The following is a 12,710-nucleotide window of genomic DNA, read 5'->3' on the forward strand; positions in this document are numbered from 1 at the left end:
TACTGATAAATGGGGAATAATTGAGAAATAAGGGACAAATTTTTAACACTGAGAATCATTAACCATGGGAAGCATTTATCAAGAGTTGTGGTGGATTCTCACTCACTGGAAACATTTAAATCAAGATTGGATGTGGTAGGTCCAACAGGAACTAATTTAGGAAAGTTCTGTGGCCTGTGTTTTACAAGAGATCATATCAGAAGTTCACAATGGTCCCTTTTTGGCCTTGGAATCTGAGAGTTTACAGCACATTTTTTTTCCCTTCTAGTGTAGACACATCCTCAGTTGTTCGTAGCTGTTGTAGCTATAATTAGTGTGATCGTTCTTGGTTGAATGTACATCTTTAAAAAAAAAAAAAAAATCCAGTTTTCACCACATAAATTAAAAGCCAGAGGGTGAGTCTCTTAGGACACTTGGTAGTTTAACCATCTTGAAAGCCATAAAAAGTTAATGCATTTTGTAATTGCAATTGTAATTATCCTGCCTAATAAGCATACAGAGTTCCTGCTTGCTTACTGGCAGAACATTTGAGTATTGTCCTCCTGGCATTGCTTTAAAAAAAAAAAAAGTCTTAAGAAGGAGTAAGTGTTTATGTACTGTAGGAGCAACCTATTCACCAGTACATTAAAATAAAATAATATATTCTGCAGTGTTGGAAAGTTGACAGACACGCAGCATTCTGCATGTACAGTTTCTTTTCTAATCCTGAACGCTGTACTTCCCTTTGCTAAGAAACTTGCTGACATACCAGTTAATTTACTTTTTTCTCTTTCTTTGTAATTTGGGAATACAACAGCTGCATTTCAGGTCAATATATAAATGCAAGAAGTGGAAGAAAGGCAAGCTCCTCTGACTAATACTAATGTGCAGTCAGAGGGGTACCAAATAGACAAGTTCAGTCTCCAGGTGGAAATTACTAGGAGGAAACAGTATTTTGCCCCACGACTACTTACTATAGAAATCTGCAAAAACATTGGAGTGCTAACTGTATTCTATACACAGAGGGAAAATGAAGTTTGTGTGGAACTTCCCTCTGCTGTAAAGATAAGTTTAGATATGGCAGAAAATATTACTGCAAGTGGAAAAATAAGTCGTTTTAATTTTAATTGATTTTTTTTTTTTGGATTATTTCAGGCTGGGCCCTTGCAAACATATAATCAGACAAGGCCTCCCGAAGAATTTTTTAGGTGTTCCTGTACCTTTCTTGACTTCCTCCTTGTATTTCTTTGGGGAAGTGGACAGGAAACGGATACAGAAGAGGTGTAGATATGATATAAAGAGATCTTGTTTTAATACAGTAAAAATGAGCATAAGCAAATTGGCACAGAGAGAAACTTGGCCTGCTGGGAAGTAGGACTTTCTGTATTGCTCACACTGTTGCCAACCGTACTGCAAAGTTATGGGAAAGGAGGCAAGAGCTGAGAAATGAAGCTAGGAAGGGAGCAACAGTTAGATCAGTGGTTCCCAACCTTTTTGGCTCGAAGGCCACAGATATCACTTTTACAACCCTGAAGGGCCACCAGTCTCTGCTAGCAGCCCACTCCCCCCCACTGCAGCCAGACACAAGGAGTTCACTGAGGAGGCTGCATTGTCGCTGATCTCCTGTCCCCCTGGCTGGGGCAGGGAAACCGCATGTGTCCTGTAGCCCCGTGCACTCCACCTGGGTCCCTAGGCAGTGGCTCCCTTCTGCAGCCAGGGGAATGGAAGATCAGTGCTCCCCTTCCTCTGGCTCCAGCAGGGACCTCAGTGCCCCTGGACCCAGGCAGAGCACTTTGCTGTGCCCTAATCTCCCATCCCCTTGGCTGCAGCACAGAATCTGCACTGGTCTTGTAGCCCCATGGCAACAGCTCCACCTGGGTCCTTAGGCAGCAGCTCCCTTCTGTAGCCAGCAGGAGTGGAGCCACAGGCCACTTTGAAAGCCTCCGCGGGCCACTTTTGGCCCCGAAGCCACAAGTGGGGAACCATTGAGCTAGCCCAGTGTTTGTCAATTAAATTTGGCCACGGAACCCTTTTGAACTCGATAAATAATTGCGGAACCCCCCAAACTCTTAACAGTATTTTTACATATGGGGCCAAATAAAATTTCAAAATAAGCAATTAAATGACACTTACACTCGATACCCTCCGCCGAAAAATCCGGGACATCTTCCCTTTTTCGGCGGCGGCGGAGAACAGCTGCTCTCGGCGGCGGAGAACAGCTGCTCTCGGCGGCGGAGAACAGCTGCTCGTGGAACCCTAACAGCCAGGGTTCCGCGGAACACCAATTGAGAAACACTGAGCTAGATTATACTGCAGTATGAAATTCTGTAATGCAGTATTAATTCTGATACCCCTTTAAGGAATAGAAAGTGTATATAACCCTTTTATTCTAAATGCACAGCTGAGATACGGCTGAAGAACATTTATTTTCTCTTGCTGAATTCACACTGTATATGTTTAAATGCAGGTTGATCTTGAAGTGCAGACATCTAATATTCTGTTAATTTTTAATAGCATTGAAATATGCAGAATGAACAAGTCACAAGGAATTACATAAATGGCCAAATGCATCCCTAGTGTAATCCCTCTGACTTCATCTGGAATTACAACTGGGCTGATTTTGAGTCTTGTGAGCTTTAATCCTTGTGCACTGGTTTTTTTACAGTCAGTAATTGTTGGCTTGATTGTGCAAATGTCAGGGTTTTTTTTGGGGGGTTTTTTTTTTTTTTTAAACTATTCCAAGTGATGATTAATGAATTAGTGTCTTGATTTTTCAAACCCAATGCATACCCACAATTTCCATTGACCTTTTGTGAGGGCTGTGGGTTTTTTCCTCTTCTGTAAATCTAGTCATGGCCTCTTTGGGTGACTATCTTTACTGTATTACTTTTACTTTTAATGATTGTGTTAATAGAATTATTAACTAAAAACCTAAAACTGAACAATTTGTATTTGTGAATATACATGGTAACTTGTTAGTCATTAATATGTTTTGTTACTTTGTAGTGAAGCTTGTTATGTGATGGTTGCTTCAAATGAATAACTTTATTGCGGGTCATTGGTTTATATATATATATTAATCTGAAATTAGCAGTTTGGTTCAAGAAATGTAAAATTCCATTCTTATGAGACAGAAATGCATCCACTGTTGTTACTGTTTCTTTCCTGTGCTTGTGTGTGGGGAGGGGGGTGTATTTACTTAAAACAAAAAATGAGTGTTTTAAAAAGATACTTCAGAATAGACCGTTTAATCATATATGCACTATGTCATTGGATAGGTGAATGACCTACTCCTCCTCTCCCCTTCATTGTGGAAAATCGTTAAGGGGAAATGCTGCTTACCCACCAAAAGCACAGAATGTCAAAGTTTGAGCTTGTTCTAGCTTGCTGCACAAAATCTCTCCCGCCCCCCCGCCTCTCCCAGATATCTGACCATGATGGTATGTCATATTTTTACTTCTTAAAGAAAAGAAGAGTAAACAGTATATTTGAGTAAGATGATACAGTGCTAATTCAATGTGAAGAAAACTTGCAAAATGAGTAGTAAGATATTAGTGTCAGATAGTGTCTTGTTTGTATCTTTTGATACATATGAAGAATAGATTTTGGTTCCTTTCCTAAAAGATTTATTAACTAATTCACATCTTGTACATGATTTGAAAAAAGAAATGGTTACCCATGTCCCATTGCTCATTACTGTATTTATTCTAATTGTGTATTACTCTATTAGTATTTCTGTTGCATCTTCACAGGTTACAAGCATTTATTAGTTAATCCACACAAATACCCCTGTGAGGTAGGTGGATGTTATTCCCATTATAGAAAAAAGGAATCTATGATACAGGGAGTTAAGTGACTTGCCTAAGGTTGCACAGCACGTCTGTGTCAGACCCAGGAAGTGAACCCAGGTTTCTTGACTCCCAAGACTTGGAGTTCAGCAACAACTCCATCCTTCTCTGAACTACTGATTATGCATTACAACATATGTTGTCTCTAAGGCTGACATGGGGAACTGCCTATAAGAATTGTCCTGCATGACTTCCATAGAGATGCTATGATATAACCATGCATTTCTCTTCCTTGTTTTGCTTTGGTTGTAGGAGAATATTTTTTGTGCTATTTATTTTTTTTTTCATGAATGTGGTTTAATTTATATTTTAAAAGAACATAATGTTAAATGGATTCCCAGTTGGCTAGGTAGTTAGTCTAACCGTTTAAAACTTGACCTGTAACTCTACATTTCCAATCTATAAATTTTATCATTAAAGAACTGTCAGCTTCCAATTTATTAACAATTAATTTTTCCACAGTGTTGTCACTATAAGGTTTGAAGTAAAATTCTTTTAAAAACTGTGCTGTTTAGATATAATCTTATAAACATTTTAATTGTAATGCTAAAAAAAAAAGCAATGAAAATCTGATATTTGATAACCTTCACTTGCACACTCTCTCTCTCTCTCTCTCTCTCATTTTTTGATATGCAAGTTACTGTTTTTGTCTGTTTTTCTGCTAAACATTGAAAGATATGCTACTTCTCTCCATGCTATCTTACCCCAATTGTTTCCCCCCCCCTTTATTAGCTGTCCTGGTCCTATCTGTCACCTAGACTAAACTCTCAGTGTCTGGGACTGTCTTTGTTAGTTATCCTTACAATGTCTAATGCAATCAGACCTTAATCCTTAATTTGGTATTCCTTGGTGCTACTGTAACACCAATAATAAATAATAGTAAAACTGGCTGATGTATAAAACCAATTTACGGACGGCCCAGTCCATTCTGAAACTTGTATAAACTGAAATGCACAGTATGAGTATATCAAAAGACAGAAATTATATACAGATAGTGTTGTAATTGTATTCTGTACTATAAATAGCTTTGCTTCAGGAAGTCCTGCATAGTACAATATGTGTTCTGCAGAAGGCTGAGTTGTACTTTGCTTCAAAAGAAAGCTGAGTGAAATGGTAGAGGGTTACAGTGATAATCTGTGTTCCACAACCATCGTAACATTTTCGCAGTGATTCATCCATTGCGGCTGGGGTACGTGTTGTACTTAGAATGCTTAGAGATGTTCAAAGGTGAGAATATAATGAATATGATGGTCATTCTTTTATGCAGCAAAGGCCATTTGTGATTAACAAAGCGATAATTTCATTCATCCATTATACAAAAAGGGGATGAGCAAATAAATGGAGAAGTTTAACCAATTAGTTTGAAAAGATGATCCACACAGAGCTGTAAGACTGTGCTTCATGATTTGTAAAATTAAAACATTGTGAAGTGTGGCTGCATAGAAAAGATTTAAATACTGCAGACTTGACCTTAACGCAGTTCTCATCAATACAGTGTTTTCAGATGTTTTCACTGATACGTGAATCTGAATTTAAAATGTAATGCTAAATTAAAAACATTCTATATTAGGAAATCTATATCGTTACCTATAGAACTTTTTCAACTCTTGACTCTATTGGTAGTCTATGAGATTGTTCACTGGGCTACAGCAAAAATTTTGCAACTCCTGTTTTGGTTTATTTTATTATTTTTTACATTTATTTATTTTCTTGTTTTGTGATAGTGCCTAGGAGCCCTAGTCATGGCCCAGGACCCCAGTGTGTTAGGCATTGTGCAAACACAGAACAAAAAAGACAATTCCTGCCCCAAAGAGCTTGACTCTAATTAATTTTTTTGGTTTTTGGTATGATACTAGCTATTTTAATGAATGACTAACCCCATATATACTACCCAACATCATCTGCTTGAGCTGAGACAAATGGGATGTTTGCCCCCTGCCCAACTGGTGGAGACAGGAGTTATCAGAATTCTAATTCCTGATAAAAGAACTGGTACACCTCTGTTTTCTTGCCTCCCGCAGACGGATGTGAATTACCTTATGCTGATTCTTGCTAGTTATGGAATTTTCAGTTTTATGATAGGTACTTTTTCTTCTTAGTTCTTCATGTTTTGTTTTGTTGTTTTTCTGGCTGACTTTCACGGATGGAAGCAGGTTGAGTTTTCATTTGCTTTTTAGATTTCTTGATGAATGAGCTAATAACTGCTTTTATTTAATCTGTTCTTCATAGAAGGCTTTTGCCTTTTAAGTCAATAGCACTTAATTTACTAATGTTTAAAGATCTGCTGCACAACATGCAATGACAAGTTCTTTCAGCCTTGACTGCCTGTCCTTTATGTGCACTAAACACACAGACGTGTCAGTCGTTTTCTGTATTGTGTTGTAACTATTTTAGTGCCTTCAGACATGTCAAGCCATGATTTAGATTTAAAACATTGATTAACATTTTTGAACTGTGTGTATATATATTCCATTTATTTAGAGCTAAAATGGATTAGTGCTATTTGAAAATGTTTTGCAAATACTTATACTAGTCAAAGGAAATTAAGTGATGGATGTTTGTTTTTACCAGTATAATATGTGATTCTGTTGTGAACACCAGGTCTTTTAATAGTTGACCAATAACATTATTTCTTGAGTATGTTTAGCTCTAAGGTACAGAAGAGAAGTTATTCTTGATTTAGCTCTAAGTAATATGCAAGAGTTGATTCAAGAAACAACTACAGTGGCACCTCTAAATAATAGTGGGCATTTTGTAATTAAATTCAACATGGAGGGAGAAGGGATCAGATATCAAAAGCTAGCATAGTGTCACTAAACTTCGGAAAGGAGATTTAAAAAAAAAAAAAAAAAGTCATGAAGTCTAATGTCAAAAGGAAAAAAAATTAAAATCCTTAAGATTGTTAGATTTAGCATGGATGTAATTTAAGGATACAATAATAGCGTCAGTCTAAACAAAAAAGAAAACAAGAAGGCAAAAAGTAAACTATGGTGGCTAAATGGCAAGGTTTGAGCCAAACAGATATCCTTTAAAAATTCAACCCTAGTAAAGCCGGTAAAAAGGAGCATAAACTATTGTAGCTAATATACAAGAAGGAAATTAAAGCAGGACTCCAGTGGATTTGAAGGGCAAATAACTGAAAGTATTAAAAAACAAAAACAAAAAACTTTATCTGAAGAAGGATACTTCTGAGAGAGAGAGTCCACAAACCTATCAATGGGTAGAGGGTGTGACTGAGGAAGATAAGGCCAATTGCTGAGAAGCTCAATGATTTCTTTGTGTAAGTCCTTACTACAGAGGCTGCGAGAGTGATACCTACCACCTGCCCTGACCTTTTGTGGTAATAGAAATGAGGTACTATCAGAGCTTAATGTATCAGAAGAAAAGATGCTGGAACAAATGGATACATTATAATTAAAATACTACAAGTGACTCTGCAGAGGTGATTTTACACTTAAGATTTCTGAAGGAATTTAAGAATGAAGGAACTGAGCTACTAGTAAAAATCCACAATTATTTGTTAAAATCTGCTACTATACCTGAGGATTGGAGGGCTGCAAATGTTGTACCTGTAACTTTCAACAGGTTGTAGAGGGTGATCTAGGGAAATAGACCAGTCAGCCTTCTCTACCTGGCAAATTATTGAAATTAAAATTAAAAACAGAATCGTAAAATGCCTTGAGGATCACATGACATGGTGTAATAAGCACAGCTTCTGCAACAAAAATTCTCATGCTAATTTATTAGTGTCTTTAGCAGCTTTTTGTGAGAGCAGTTTACAAGTCCAGTTAAATTATGTCAGGTTGTTTTCTTCTGTTCACTGTCAGAGTGACTTGTTCAGAGAATTCCAAGTGGGTAGGGGCCAAAGAGAAAGTGCTGTCACAGGTCAGAGAGTGGCCAAGAGACCAAAAAAAAAAAAATGAATACAATAAATAAATGATCAATTTACACCATTGTGAAGCTTTAGCAGCAGGTGCCATAAGTTTCTATAGTAGAAGTAAGGTTGCTTAATGCGTGTGTTTTGGAAAAGGTGGTGCACGGTGAAGTGGTAAAAGTTGCAAATGACAGTTATTTAATTTAGTCAACATCAGCAGGCATTGCAAAGAACTTCAGAGGACCCTAACCAAGCTAGGTAAACGGGCAGCATGATGGCATGTGAAATAGTGCAGGCTGGAGGGAATAATCTGACCTGTTCATCCCACTAAATTAAGTTGGGGGAGAGGGAGGAAGGACACTTGGGTATCTTTGTGGTCAATTCAGTTAAGACCTCAGTGTGTAGCAATGGTCCAAAAAGCAAACAAGATGACGCACAAAGAATGGAACAGAGAATAATATGGAAACTCTTACTACCACATTATATAAATCAAAGTTACAGCCTTGTCTGGTATACTGTGTGCGGTTCTGCTCTCCACGTTTTGAAAAGAATATAGCATAAATAGGAAGGGTTCAGAGATGGTCAACAGCGATTAGGTACATGGAATAACTCCTTTGAAGAGAGTGTGAAAAAATTGGGACTATTTACTTTAAAAAGAGATAAAAGTGAGGGGATATGATAAAAGTGTATTAAAATAATGAATAGTGTAGAGAAGGTTGATCAGAAATTTCAATTATCTTGTAATACAAGAACTAAGGAACATTCAATGAAACTGAAAGGTGGTGAATTCAAACTCCATAAAAGGAAGTACTTTTTTCACAGAGAGAATATTTAGAGGGTGGAACTCATTGCCCCAGGATGTCATTGACACCAAAACTCTTAGCAGGATTCAAAGATGGATTAGACATTTATATGAATACGAAGAATATTGAGAGTTGTTATAGTAAATAACAAAAAATATTTTGGAAGTGATAGGCTTCAGGGCATAAGCAAACTTCTAATTATTGGGTTAGGAGAAAACTTTCCTGAGGATAGGTTGTTATACAAATGCCTGTTGCTTCGTTCCTTGCACCTTTTTCTGAAATGCTGGTAGTGGCCTCTCTCAAAAACAGGATAAATGAGCCACTGGTCTGATCTAGTCTGGCAGTTATGATTTTCCTACAGTATCATCACTTTGAAAAATGTGGAAGAGCCACCTAGGTGTTGTAGTCTGCAGTGAGGGTGTGTGTGTGTTGGGTTTTATTGGGAAGGTGAGAATATGCCCCTTCAGTTGTCAATTTAGACTCCTTCTTCTTTTTTAAAGAAACTTTAAATGCTTTGGGACGTAGATTGATCTTGGGACTGAATCACCTCATGCACAGAAATCCACACTAATCAGATTGACAACTCTACAACTTCATCGAATATATTTTGGGAATATCTCCCTCTCTGGGAGAGATGTGTGTCTTTGGTGCTGACACAGGGATGCGGACTCTCATCCCCACAGATCCAGATCAGTAAAGGCAGAGTTGTCCTGAATGGATGGTTGCCCCCTCAATTAGCTGTGCTAACTCCTCCCATGCATTGGCAGCCTTGTTCTGGCTGTTTAATTGCGAAATAAGGGAAGCAGAAATGTAGTAATATTTGGTAGTACTTGAAAATAAATTAAAAACAACATATCAATCCTTTAAACATTTTTTAAACAGGAGTGAAAGAAAGTATTTTAGGTGTTCAGATATTTAGCTCCTTTTAACTAAAATCCACACTCTTTTAAAAAGTCGCATACAGTTCCTACACAATAAAGACTAAAATTTGTGTATACTGTATTTAAAAACAAACAAACAACTCCCAGCAAACTGATCATTCCACTTACCACATGGTGGAAAACATGATGGCTGAGATTTTCAAACCTGCATGTTTGACTCCCTACGATGATGATAATACTACCAATCAGATTTTATGTGCAAATCTGTGTGTGTGTGTGTGTGTGTGTGTGTGTGTGTGTGTGTGTGTAACTGTGTAAATCTTGATTTACAAAATGTGTTGGTATAAGTGTGCAAGCACAGGGAGATTTTGAAAATTTTGAAAATCTATTGAAAATTTTTAATCTGCTTCAAAGATACAAAGTACCTTCTAGAGGAGATATGTTAGTTTGGTTTGAGGATTAACCTCAGTTTTTGGACTTTGAAAAAGGAAAAAAAAAATTGCAAATAAGCATGTATATGTTCCAATGTTTCAAAATGTTCAGATAATTTGTGTTGGAAAAGACATGAAAGCTGTAGTTTAGGCATTCCTTATTATTTGCAGGATATTTGAGAATTAAGAATGATTTATTGTTTAATAAGATGTGTATACAGTATATCAGTTCTAATTGAACATGAAGAAGGACTATATGTAAAATATAGTTTAAAAATGTAAGTTGTTTTCTTTCAGTCTAGACCTCTGTCTACAAATCCCTAATCTCTGTGTGATCTGTTGACGGGTTACTTTGGTAAATATGTGCATTATTATTGGTGTTTTAAAAATTTTCTTATTCCTGCTAGAATATGATAAACAGTATATTTAGCAAAATTGCCCCTATATGGATATATATTATGTTTTACTTTGTGCCGTGATATGCAGCAAACAAAACCCCAAAACAACATGCTGTATTTTTCTTCGTCCTTTGGAGTGTTATGAAGTATTACACAATCATCTTGTTTGCAGCCATTATTCATTCTTGTTTAATGCAGTATCCAATTACCGTAATATAAGTAGGAACACACACACAGTTAATTATATAAAGCCAACTGGATTCATGTAGAAACTATTGGTTCTTAACAATTGTTCAGAAAACCCTTTGATAGCCTGAGAAATATTGTCTAATTTTCCCCATGGTTGATGGTCTTTTACATAGGAGCATGGAAATTGCCATATGAGATCACACCAGTTGTCCATCTAGTTCAGTATCCTGTCCCCAATATTGGCCAGTACCAGATTTACAGGAATAATTCAGAGCAGAGGTGAAGGTCCCCTCTCACAACTCCAAGATAGGCAGATGTGGACTACACCTGCCTCCTAACCCCCTAATAGCTAGACGTTTAAAACCCTGAAGATGAGATTTTACATTCCTTCCAAAACTCTTATTTTGTTTAAAGTATCCACTATCAAAACTGGATATTCTTGTTTCTTCAATTATTTTTCTCTTGTAGTGACAATAGCAAGTTTTTGCCTGTGAAGAGAACTAACTCTTGAGTGTTTGGATGGGGTATTGCAACTAGTGACTCTGTCATTTGTGTTAAATCCTGATATAAATATACAGCCAAATAATCTCAATTGGAGGTCTAGAGTGAGTTCTGCTTTTAAGTAGAATGTTGATAATTTATAATATGTGTTCTTGACTTTATTCCCTTTTTAAACAAACAATAAGAAAAGTCTTGCATCTTCAAAATATATGCAAGGTGGATGGAATTATTTTTACTGATACTTAGGACTATAAAGTTCTCGATATCTAATAGATAATTAGGTAATTTCTCAGTAACGTGATCTTAAAATTGCTAGTTTAGCAATTGTTCTGGTAATATAAGAGAAAAAGGTTTAAGTGATTTGTGTAAGTGCAAAGAAAAAGATTGTTTTTCTTTATTTATTTTACTTTGTCAGGATGATACCAAGAGTACTCTGGGAAAAATTTTGATTACAAGAAGAACTTAAACATCAGAGTTTGTTGAGAAGAATGTGAATGTCTGAATTCTTGCCTTCTCACCTTTCTTGTTCGGAAGCCGGGAATAAATATTCTCTCTTTCATGTTCACGTTTGACCATTCGAAACAGGAGTAACACTTGTTCAGTGTGGAAGGTCTTTAAATATATATATATATGAATTGAAGTTAAAAAGTTAATAGTGTAGTTTTCTTTTTTCTCTAAGTGACCTTGAATATATGTCAGTGCAATAATCGGTTATTGCTGGAACAAAAGATAGCCCTGTCTTAGATTTGTTTGAATTCAGGAAGCTGTGTTTGCCAAAGTTAAATCTCTGTGACGCAGCTATGTCAGGTTTCAGCAGCCACACCTCTGCTAAGCAGTTTCAAATCTTCAGTTTTGACCTTTGTTCATAGCAGTATTGCTTTTCTGAAGAAGCATTTGAGGCTTTAAATTGAGCTGTTTTATGAGAATCAATCAGAAGGGGAAAATACAAAGTTTTGAAAAGAAAAAGCAATAGCAAATACTGTTACGTTTGCAAACTTTGTTTATTAATTTTATTCAGCGGCAACCGGATAATAACAGGACAGATGGATTCTGTTCCCAATCATTGCGGTAAGGAGAAGTCTCAACTTTACTTTGATAAATAGTGAATGATGTAGCTAATGAGGCTTTTGTTAAATGGAATATTACAGCAAAGCTAGTTTAATTCTATTTTTTATTAAAATAACACTGGCTTGGCCCTAAGGATTCTTTGAGCATTGTGAGAGATTGGATTATTTCTCATTAAAATGATCACATTAAACATGTATATAACTTTGCTGCTGTACCACCTTATTCAGTGTGGCACCAGACAGGTGTGTTGCATGAGGTTTGCCCTTTGCATTGGCAGTAATGTAAACCTTGGTTCATAGTAAGCAATGATGCTGAACTGTTCTCTCTGAAGCTATGAAAATAAGTTTTCGTAACTTTATAGTGAAGGTCACTCCTATAGAGTTATGGCTCTATCATACCTTTTAAAGTTATCAACACCTATTTGCAGAGTTTTATGGTTTGAATGAAGAAAAATCCATTTTTTTGTTTAAAGTGCAAAACTGTGTTTTTGTGTTCAGTGATTACATCTGTGCGTATTGACTGAAGTCAGTGAGGCTCTGTACAATTTGCAGGACTGGGAGGGCCTTGGTTGCTGTAAATCATTACCAATGTAAAAATTGAAACTTGGCGAGTAATGACTATTTTAATTCCTTTTCATATTAGGAGGGAAAAAAATTTCCTGAGCGCTGAATGTGTGTCTTTAAAATATCACCATTTCAAAAGAAGATGTACGCATTGTGCCTGCAGCAATCCATATTT

The 12,710-nt window shown here is 36.6% G+C and overlaps 1 protein-coding gene across 6 annotated transcripts in view; it reads left to right on the forward strand.

Annotated features, from left to right (window-relative positions):
- EML4 (EMAP like 4) overlaps nt 1–12,710 on the forward strand; it is a 229,080-nt gene that overhangs the window by 42,173 nt on the left and 174,197 nt on the right. For 4 of the 6 annotated variants that reach the window (XM_067565038.1, XM_067565039.1, XM_067565042.1 and 1 more), the window contains exon 1: nt 3,095–3,419. The exons of 1 other annotated variant lie outside the window; for it this stretch is intronic. In XM_067565038.1, the coding sequence (XP_067421139.1) occupies nt 3,311–3,419 (109 nt within the window). In that variant the 5' untranslated portion in view covers nt 3,095–3,310. Of the gene's footprint in view, nt 1–3,094; nt 3,420–11,767; nt 11,973–12,710 lie in introns of those variants that run through there. One more of the 6 variants, XM_067565041.1, reaches the window with a different exon arrangement.

This window comes from Emydura macquarii, unplaced genomic scaffold (genome assembly GCF_026122565.2).
Source record: "Emydura macquarii macquarii isolate MOO-44397 ecotype Brisbane River unplaced genomic scaffold, CSIRO-AGI_Emac_v2 contig_2676, whole genome shotgun sequence".
Lineage (NCBI taxonomy): Eukaryota > Metazoa > Chordata > Testudines > Chelidae > Emydura > Emydura macquarii.